At 41.6% G+C, this 10,116-nt stretch overlaps 1 protein-coding gene across 1 annotated transcript; it reads right to left on the bottom strand.

The window, feature by feature from the left end:
* Window positions 1–1,220: 1,220 nt before the first annotated feature.
* rsph4a (radial spoke head component 4A) lies at window positions 1,221–10,116 on the bottom strand. Its single transcript, XM_044362685.1, has 7 exons — window positions 9,741–10,116; window positions 7,822–8,044; window positions 7,190–7,471; window positions 3,175–3,624; window positions 2,949–3,093; window positions 1,655–1,772; window positions 1,221–1,547 (listed from the first exon to the last, which is right to left on the bottom strand). The coding sequence occupies exons 1-7, from the start codon at window positions 9,845–9,847 to the stop codon at window positions 1,316–1,318; spliced, it is 1,557 nt and encodes a 518-aa protein (XP_044218620.1). The 5' UTR covers window positions 9,848–10,116; the 3' UTR covers window positions 1,221–1,315.

Below are 10,116 nucleotides of genomic sequence, written 5' to 3'. Positions count from 1 at the left end.
TGGATTGGTAAATTTATACCATGGGGAAGGGGATTATTTACATGGGAGATAAACTGCTCTAAAAACATTTGCTCCAAGATAATTATGATCTGTTTATTTGAAGGAAGTACTTCCTGCAGGTGAGTATCCTTATTGATAGAGTAATTCATTTCAAAAGAGGGGTTGTGTTTATATCATATGTGTACGCCAACCCTTTCAAGTGCCAAGTTTATGCAGGTTATCACTGTCTAGTTTTATGACTGCTATAAAAAAGTGTACACTAAAATTAAACATCTATGTGCGCAAACAAGAGAACACACATTCAATTATTCAAAAAATATAAGATATTTGTTAGGAGGACAGTGGAGATGGAATATGATGAAAATAAATTGCACTTGGTTTTTCTGTAGGCTATTTATATGATAACTTGTGTGCACTGTTATAAGAATGCAGAACAAAAATCCGGAATTATTTTGGTTTGATGAAAATGAGAGGTTGGACTGAGTGGCAAAGTATGGAATAGTTTTATTTCTAAAACTTGGAAAATTAGGCAAACTAGACTGAATAACACACATACAATATGAGATCAGTTTATTTGATGCATTTTAAGTATGTAGGCATACAAAATATACTATTCGTGTTCTCCTATAATTTGTATTTTTGGCCTCACACCTATTTACATGGAAATTGATTGTCTGCCTTGTAAGCCTGTTTGGGCTGGTCATCCATTGATGCAAGATATTCCATTGATATCAGAATACAGTAGATTTTTGTTGTTGGACATAATTTAGTCAATATATTTTAGCGTTATTTAATTGTACATATTTTCCAATATAATGTTATGATGGTCGTGCCAGCAGTACAACGAGCAAAAATCTAAGTGTATCTTTGTAAATCTATGATCACAAAAAAGTAAAAAAATCATCTCTGTTTATGTTCTGTTTGGAATACTAAAAGAAAACTCTAAATTGAATTATCAGCTATATATTACAAATCCTTTAATTTTACTGGCTAAATGCCATATTCATAAAACCAAATTTACAGGTAAAAAGCCAAACTTCTTGGTTAACTTCTTTTAACTTGGTTAACTTCTTTTGTTACTTCTGCAAATCGTAAGATGAATATTTTTTATATTTTTTATATGATCATTTTGTGGATCATTGTAAGCATTGCCTCATCTGTACACCACTGCCATCTTCAAAGTTTGATCTGTGCTGTATTTAGATGACTTTACAACTTCAAACCATGCCACCGAGCAAACTGATTTATTTGGCCATTGACTTACAAATAAATACTTGACAGATCAAATAGTTATTTAAAATGTGTGACTCTCTTCTCAGTCATCATCTTCCTCCTCTTCTTCGTCTGTGTCCATCATCTCCCCCTGGGCAGCTTGCTGCTCCTCTAAAGCTTCTTGCAGTGCCTGCTCCTCCTCCAGCGTTGGGTCCAGGGCCTCTGTGATTTCTGGTCCACTGGGACACTCCTTCTGTGGTAGCGGGGGGACTGGTGGGCTGTACCCTTCCCCTGAATACTTCAGACCCCATCCAACATATATGTTCTCAAAATTCCTAAAGGAAGAGACAGCACATGGTTGTTTGTAAATTGCAACCTTGCCTTCAGTATACTGTGAGAAATCAAACAAAGGGAGTCAGAATGTTCTGTTTTTTTCACATACTTTCCACAAGCATATGCACATGCTCCTGGCCAGAGGTTGGAACGCAGCACAGCTACTGCATGCTGAGAGGTGAGAGCGGAGGAAATCTTGGAGCTCCAGGGAGGGGTGTTGAACAATTCTGAGGCACAAACACTAAAAACAGTTAGATGCCTCCAAGAACATAGGTTTGGTTTCAGAAGTGGAGGGGATACAATAAAGTCATAAGTTCATCAACCAAAAAAAGTTAGTGTGTCAATGCTATAAAAGTGTTCAAACAAAAATTACCAGTAATGTCAATTGTTGCATTATTCAGTGCACTAACCCTACCTAAAATTTCATTTATTTTCACTGGTACAGAGCTGATGTTTTATAATAGATTATATTGTATTTTTACCATTACCACAAAGAGTGATGTCCTTTGCTTTCAGACAGCAAGCAGTTGCTGTAGCTGCCATTGTCTCTTAATATAAACACAACAGCAGCAAGTAGCTGCCATTTCTGTGTTAATTCTATTGTTGCATGTGTTACCTTAGTGGAAAATCAATGGTACTTGCCTCTGTCAGCTAATAAGAGAGCCAGCGGAAATCTACTGACTAGTTATCGGCACAGAGGAAGTGCTGAGGGCAATCAGCCCTACCAGTTAAATATAACTGATTAACAACCAGAATGTATGCAGCAACTAGTATGAACCAGGCCATTCTATTGGTAAACTGTAGCTAACTAAGCAGGAAGTGTTTCCTTCATCTTGTTTTCATGATGGTATAATAGCCAGCATCCTGAAGATGGTGGCCAAAGAACACAATGCTGTAGTGTCCTTCTCTTCATGCTACATGAAGTAAGAGATTTGATACATCAGTCAAAAGAATTTCCATGACAGCTGTCTGAGTTGATGATGGCTGAACTTTGAGCTTGCTGTGTGACCACTGCAACCACAGAAACCACATGGAGGAGCAGCACAGGAGATAATTTTATGGCTATCTGAGTTCCCTCAATTCAACACCTCATCATCAGCACAGAACCAACAGATCATTGAAAAGAAACGGTCAGCTTCAACAACAGTCTAATTATCAGCCCTGGGCCAATAAACAATGTGTACGATTATAGTCAAACCTGCTATATTAATCATGTAATAATGCTAACCATTCCCTCTATTTTAAGCTCTATTGGGCTGTGTGATGTGAACAGAGTAGCTGGACAGCTGCCTGTAGTGTATTTTAAAAAGTGAGGGAAACATGTCCTCCTATCCCCAGTGAAAATTAAATACTTGTTTACCTTTACTGGTTTCAAACGAAAATGGCCAAAATCAAAGACTGACCTATGTCTTGGGAGAGGGGAGTGAGCAGAGGGGGTCCGACCTCTGGCTCAGGCTCATCCGGCTCCTCTTCCTTTTCCTCAGCCTCTCCTTCCTCATTAGATTCTTCTCCTGGTTTCACAGCCAGGTTCACCCAAGTACAGCGACCCTAAAGGAGTCCATGTTTGCATATTAGAAAAGCTCACCTACTGTACCAACAGAGAAAAGGCTGCTTTGATCAGACCTGTACCTGCTTCAGGATGTGTTGAACATGATGCACCCAGGCAGACAAAGACTCAGCCATTTCAGAGACTGGAACACCCTCAAAGTCAGGATTCACTTCATAGCTGTCCCGTGGTGCCTCCTCTTCCTCATCACCTTCCTCCTCCCCAGCCTGGTAGAAGCCCTGGGGGCTGACTTGAGTGCCAGCAGAGATCCGAGCGATCTGCGCTCTTAAATAGTTGGCTTCATTCCCAGGGAAAGGCGGGTAGCTAACAACTGGAGCATCCAGTCTCCCAGTGAAGAATTTACGGATCTGGCGAGCAACAGTTATCTGGGCAGGACTGACTGAAGGAAGCTTCACCCATGGTAGAGCAGGCTCTTTGCACACATAGTAAAGAAACTTGTTAGCACCTGTTCCTATTGCCTCCTTTGGCACAGCTGGTGGGGGTTTATAGGTCGACTGAGGAAATGGATCCATCTGAAAACAAAGCCACCACAAGATAAGAAAAATCACTCCTAGCCAATTAATTTCTTCTTCTTTAACTTGTAAAGATTAAAGGACACTCTGGAAGAAGCTTTCAAAAATTTAGGAAATAACCCTTATGATGTCATCAAAAACTGTAAAATGGTAAATAGACTGTACTTATATAGTGCCTTTCTAGTCTTCCAACCACTCAAAGTGCTTTTATACTACACCCATTCACCCATTCACACACACATTCATACGCTGAATGGGTACAGGGGCTACCATACAAGGTCCCAACCTGCCCATCAGGGGGAACTAACCATTCACAAACATTCATACACTGATGGCACAGCCATAAAGAGCAATTTGGGGTTCAGTATCTTGCCCAAGCACACTTCGACATGCAGACTGGAGGAGCAGGGAATCGAACCGCCCATCTTCCAATTAGTGGACAACCTCCTGAGCCACAGCCGCTGTAATCAATCAATCAATCTTTATTTATATAGCGCCAAATCACAACAAAAGTCATCTCAAGGCACTTTCCACATAGAGCAGGTCAAGACCGTACTCTTTAATTTACAGAGACCCAACAATTCCCCCATGAGCAAGCACTTGGCGACAGCGGTAAGGAAAAACTCCCCTTTAACGGGTAGAAACCTCAAGCAGAACCCGGCTCTAGGTGGGCGGCCATCTGCTTTGACCGGTTGGGTTGAGAGAGAGAAAGAAAGAGGGAAAGGGGGAGGGGGGACAGAATAACAACAATCATAACAACAACGACACATCAGCAGCTAGGGAAGGATGCCAACAGGACTGTGAAAGACCGCGAAAGCTCAGCCCAGAACCCAGGGTTTCCTGCGAGATGAGAAAGCACAAAAAAAAACTCCGGGGAAGAAGCAAAGTTTGTGACATGCATTGATGTTACATGAATGCATACAGATGGAGAGGAGGAGGAGGAGGAGAGAGGAGCTCAGTGCATCATGTGAAGTCCCCCAGCAGTCTAGGCCTATAGCAGCATAGCTAAGGGCTGATCCAAGGCGAGCCTGGTCGGCCCTAACTATAAGCTTTATCAAAAAGGAAAGTTTTAAGCCTACTACTTTTAAAGACTGTAGGAACCACCAGTAAGCCTGCATTCTGGGAGCGCAGTGTTCTAGTGGGATAATACGGTACTATGAGCTCTTCATGATATGATGGTACCTGACAATTAAGAGCTTTGTAAGTTAGGAGAAGGATTTTAAATTCTATTCTAGATTTTACAGGAAGCCAATGTAGCGAAGCTAAAATGGGAGAAATGTGATCTCTTTTTCTAGTTTTAGGCAGTACACGTGCACCTGCATTCTGGACCAGCTGGAGAGTCTTTAGAGACTTGTTAGGGCAGCCTGATAATAAGGAATCGCACTAATCCAGCCTAGAAGTAACAAATGCGTGTACTAGTTTTTCTGCATCTTTTTGGGACAGGATGTGCCTGATTTTTGAGATATTACTTAAGTGAAAAAAGGCAGTCCTTGAAATTTGATTTATGTGGGAGTTAAAGGACATATCCTGTAAGCATATCCAAACAGTCTACTAAGAGCGTGTTCAGTGATACAGTAGAAGTGCTCAGAAGGTTTTTTAAAAAATGAAATAAGACATCTATGGGTGCTAGCATGGGATTTCTAGGTGTTCCCCACGAGCAACCACTGGCGACAGTGGTGAGGAAAAACTCCCCTTTAACAGGAAGAAACCTCAAGCAGAACCCGACTCTAGGTGGGTGGCTATCTGCTTTGACCGGTTAGGTTGAGAGAGAGAGAGAAGGGGGTGGGGGGGTGGGGACACAGAGAAGCAGAGCGACAACAGCAACAGCAACAACAACAATAGATACATGACTAGCAACAACAAACAGCAGCAACAGCAGGAAGGGCTGCTTCTAGCGCTGGTGCTTGAGCTGACAGCTGGGAACCAGGGGCTGAGTCTTTGTGGCGCTGGGCAGTGGAGACTTTGTGGTGTTGGGCAGCGGAGACTCTGCGGTGCTGGGGAGTGGAGACTCTGTCGAGCTGGGGACTTCAGATGAAGGAGCTGGGCTGGACTGCAGGTAACACTCCAGAAAGGTGTCATATTGGGGATACAGAAGTCTCATCCATGGCCTGTCTGCAAACCACTTGCTCTGGATCCAGACCTCCCTCCACAGCTGAGGCTTGCGCTGAGGAGTTGTGATAAAAAGCACCACTATCTTTTCCAAAAAGAGAAGTTGATATGCTGGGTCCATTCTTGGTTGCCTTGTCCAGTCAACAGTGTCTGTGGGGACTGGGGCTGGACTTGGAGGAGCATGATGAGGCAGGAGGCTAGCCAACTCAGAGGCAGAGGTAGACTAGAGGCTAGCAGTCCCAGGTGCAGGCCAAAGTGAAGAGGAGGCAGGAGTGACAGGCTTGGAGGAAACAAGATAGTATGGCTGCTGGTGGCTGACAGGCTTGGAGGCTTGTCTGGCAAATTGAGGTCTCCCCAGTGCCGTAATATAATATAATATGATGCCATATAACTGAGCCTGACTATCTGAGTGACAGGTTGGTTGTGAACAGATTGGAGTGCAGGCTTGGACACTATAGGAGAGTCAAGTGAGCTGGTCTGCAGGAAATGGTTGAGCTTATCACGGATGACATCCAGGTAGGGAACAAAATGACTTGCCCACGGCCTCTCCTTGAAATACTGCTGCTGTACACAGATCGTCTCCAGGAGCGGTGTACGTTAATGAGAGTGAGAGGCAATGAGTTTTGCCACAGTCCAATCAAACTCAGAAACTTTTTTTAGAAAAAAGTTGTTGCCCTGCTGGGTTCATGACTGGTCGGATCCTTCTGTTATGCAGAGCGGAGTAGGTGGACCCAAATGCATGCGACTTCAGGCTGAGCAAGGCTGAAGAATAACATATTTATTCTGGGCTTGTGAAGGCAAAAACAAAGCTGGCAAGTCAAAAGCAAAACTGAACAACACAGGGCTGAACAAATTGAACAGAGGATCCAACAAAACTGAACTGAAAACCACGATTTAAATACAATCTAAACTGACGAGGGGATGAGGTGCAGGTGGAACAGGAGAACAGTAAAAGAGCTGATTGGCTGAAGAAGACACAGGGCAGGTGTGGAGGGAAAAGCAGGCTGAGGAGTACATGAACACAGGAGGAAAAACACAGGGCAAACAGAAAACCAAAACCCAGAAACACAATGAATACAGTCTAACTAATAAAGGCATCTTAAATGATATCATGCCAGAAGTCTTTAAAGATACAAGTCAAAACAGCTTTCTCCCACCCAGTCCAGTCCAAACAAAAAGGGAGAAAAGTCTGAGGGCCTCTGGAGGACCAGTGGAGAATGGCAGCTAGGGACACAGTCAGACTATGAACAGAACCATTGCAAGAAATGAGAGCAGAAGAGTGGTTGTATTAATGGAATCAATGCTGTGGAAATGAACATTAAATTGAATTTACTAGGTAAACAGGTAAACATGGAGGAAGCATTAAGTTTGAATGAACAGATTAAATAATTGCGCAAAGATTAAAGAAAACATAAATAAAGAAGACTGATTAAAGAAGTACTTTCCACTTCCCCACCTCATTCTCATGAGTCTCAGCCTCTCTCTCCTCTTCCTTGGCTGCTTCCTCTGCATTCTGCTCTTCCTCTTCCTCACCCTCTCTGTACTCAGCTTCAGCAATGATATAGCTGCTCTCTGTGCCCAGAATCTTGCCCCACAGTCGGCAGCGCTGCAGTGCCTGGGACTCAACAAGCTGCTTGAGTGCAAGGAAGACCCTCTGCATCTCCTCTCTGCCCAGACCCACTCCAGCCTGCTCCATGTAGAAGCCAATCTCACTTACATTAGGAAGAGGTGTTTCCACCTGATGGAAGACAGATAAACCATGTTACATAACATAAACCACATATTATTTTAATATATTTTCAGGTGAAAAGGCTTGTAAGGGTCTTATTTACATTATAATGGCTATATTTCCACATGTGACAAGTTTTAGATCTCTGACCAGAGAAAGATCCAGGAAGGCATTCACATCTAACACCAGAGAACAGATTTAATATCAATAAAATGCTGTTGAATGATATGTAACCTGGCTTCATGAGAAATCTACACTTTCAATTCTCAATCTAATGTTGCACAGGTAAGCTGAAATGTCTATGTGCCCTTTCCCCTACAAATCACCAAAACAAATGTGTAAGTTTACATGGCCATTACCAGCTCCTCCTCATGGTCAGCCTCTTCTGGCCGAGAAAACAGCAGGCGCTGATGTTCAGCCAGCCGCTCAGCAGCTGTAGTCTGTGGAAGGTCTCGCAAGGTGCTCCACTTGTCTTCAAATAATCCCCGCTTCACATCATAGCTCATATCCTCAATCACATCTACCACATTCTGTGGATGCTCATCCATGACCTTGATCAGCAACTGGGTGAGGTGGTCATAGCTGTAACATAAAAGAACAACATTACTTCCTTACAGTTGCACCATCCTATGTTCATTTTTAAGAAAATGTCCAACCAGAAATGGAATTCACACATATAATTTCTACAAGGTTGTATAGCTTTAGTGTTTTATTTTGTGAATTTGAACAAATGTCTCCCTTAAGACCAACAGGCAGCTCAACAAACAGTTGCTACTATATATATATATATATACACATATATATGTATGAAACATCAATCGCTATGTTTATTTGTATTTATTATTGTTAAGAACGGATACATACTATAAGCAGAGAATAAGCACATAAGCATAATACCAATTAACCAGTGTAAAGAACAGTCATTATCCTGAGAAGATGGTTAGCAATGGGTACCAGCCATAATGGGACACGCATGTTCTATTTCATAGCTATAAACCAGCATTAATGACTATAAGTAACCAATATCAGTGGAAGTACACCGGTTGTCACCAAATGACATCATCATCTCTAGCTGAGTTGACCCTATTGTCCAAAATCACTGGAGCAGCTGAATATAAACTTCAGACCTGAAAAGTTACTGATGACAATCATCATTTTGTGTATTTCATTTTTTAGTAAAGTGCTGAAATGCTTAGTTGATTAATTTATTAGTCAGACAACAGAAAATAATCACTGACAAGTTTGATAATAAACAAATGATTTCATCATTTAATTTAAGCATTGGTGTCTCTTGTTTCTCACAAGTGAGAATTTTCAGTGTTTCTATATATCATTTTAATTAACATAACACTGAAATATCATTGGGTTTTGGACTGTTGATCAGACAAAAGCTATTTAAAGACCTCACCTTCAGATTAGGAAAAATTGCATTTTATTGGATAAATGGAAAAATTAGCGATGAATCATTCCTTGTAGCCCATCATCATGACTCAATGTTGAATCTTTCAGGCGGCTCTAGAAGTTAATTTACACAGCAAAGTCCAGATAACTGACTAAACCTGTCAATGGCCTATTATCGGTGTAAGGTTACATATCATTTTCTGACTACCGTAAATTGTGACAGTAGGGGGCACTGTTTCATAGGTATCAACTACACAAAAGCCTGTTGTTTAACCTTATTCAGAATACCTGCTGTAACGTCACAATTTCTGACGGCCTGTGTCAAAAATTGCGACCTTCATTCTGCCGTGTGCATCTGTTGACCCTTGATAGATAGCTTACCTGGAAGTTAGGACTTTTTTAATTCCATGTTTTGTGTTACATATCTGATGTAAACACACCGTCAAATTTAAATAACATATTTAATGTAAGGCGTTTATTTCGATATGTTTTTGGAGTGATAATCTCGTGTTTTGTATTTTACTAGTGGGGCTAATGCTATTGCTTTTTGTTTTACAGAACCTTTATTGAAATGTGTGAAAAGTTCATACAAACATAAATGGCATGGTACAATATTAAACACTTATTTTCAAGACAACAGAGAGGCATCATATAACAATCACATATAAGACAGAAGAGAGGAAATAAAAGTTGTTGTTTTGTTTTGTTTTTTAAAAAGGAGAGCAGTCCTAGCGGTTCTCTGCAGGTTTAAGCTCCTCTATTGCTATTGTTTTATGTTACATGCTGTTCTCTTTATATATCCATGCTGTGCCCAAGCACGCTAACTAGCTAACATGTCCTGAAATCCTGAGCTAACGGCATCACGCACGTTACTTACAGGTCCAGGTTGCTTTTGGTGCTGTTTTTCAACATGAAAGCCTTGAAGGAGGCAGCTGCCTGCAGTCTCTGTTGACTGCTGTCCTGTTTTCCATCCTGAGTGTCCATTGTTCTTCACCTTTGTTATTTCTCTTTCTGAACGTTTTTCTTTCAACAGACTGTCAGTTTGAAACAAAAATTGACTAAAGTTAACTAAAAGACGGTCAAAGACGTTTAAAACTTGTAGTTATCTGACATTACCAATGTTATAACAGCGTCACGGGGCAGCGGCAGTGTCGACCCCAACTTGTTGCTATGGTTACAGTAACAGAATGCTAGGGCTGTGGACGCTGGCACGCGCTGATGAAAAAAACGATCAGAAACGGAACTCTAGGTTG

Source organism: Thunnus albacares, chromosome 9, assembly GCF_914725855.1.
Source record: "Thunnus albacares chromosome 9, fThuAlb1.1, whole genome shotgun sequence".
NCBI classification, from domain to species: Eukaryota; Metazoa; Chordata; class Actinopteri; order Scombriformes; family Scombridae; genus Thunnus; species Thunnus albacares.
The sequence above is the reverse complement of the archived record's forward strand: the minus strand, read 5'-3'. Positions and strand labels throughout refer to the sequence as shown.

Excerpts from the sequence above, each read along its gene's own strand:
- rsph4a (XM_044362685.1), bottom strand. The coding sequence starts at position 9,847 with ATGGACACTCAGGATGGAAAACAGGACAGCAGTCAACAGAGACTGCAG. Across the intron at positions 8,045-9,740 it reads ACCAAAAGCAACCTGGACCT|CTATGACCACCTCACCCAGT; the intron begins GTAAGTAACGTG and ends TTTATGTTACAG. Across the intron at positions 1,773-2,948 it reads TCCCCTCTCCCAAGACATAG|AATTGTTCAACACCCCTCCC; the intron begins GTCAGTCTTTGA and ends TTTGTGCCTCAG.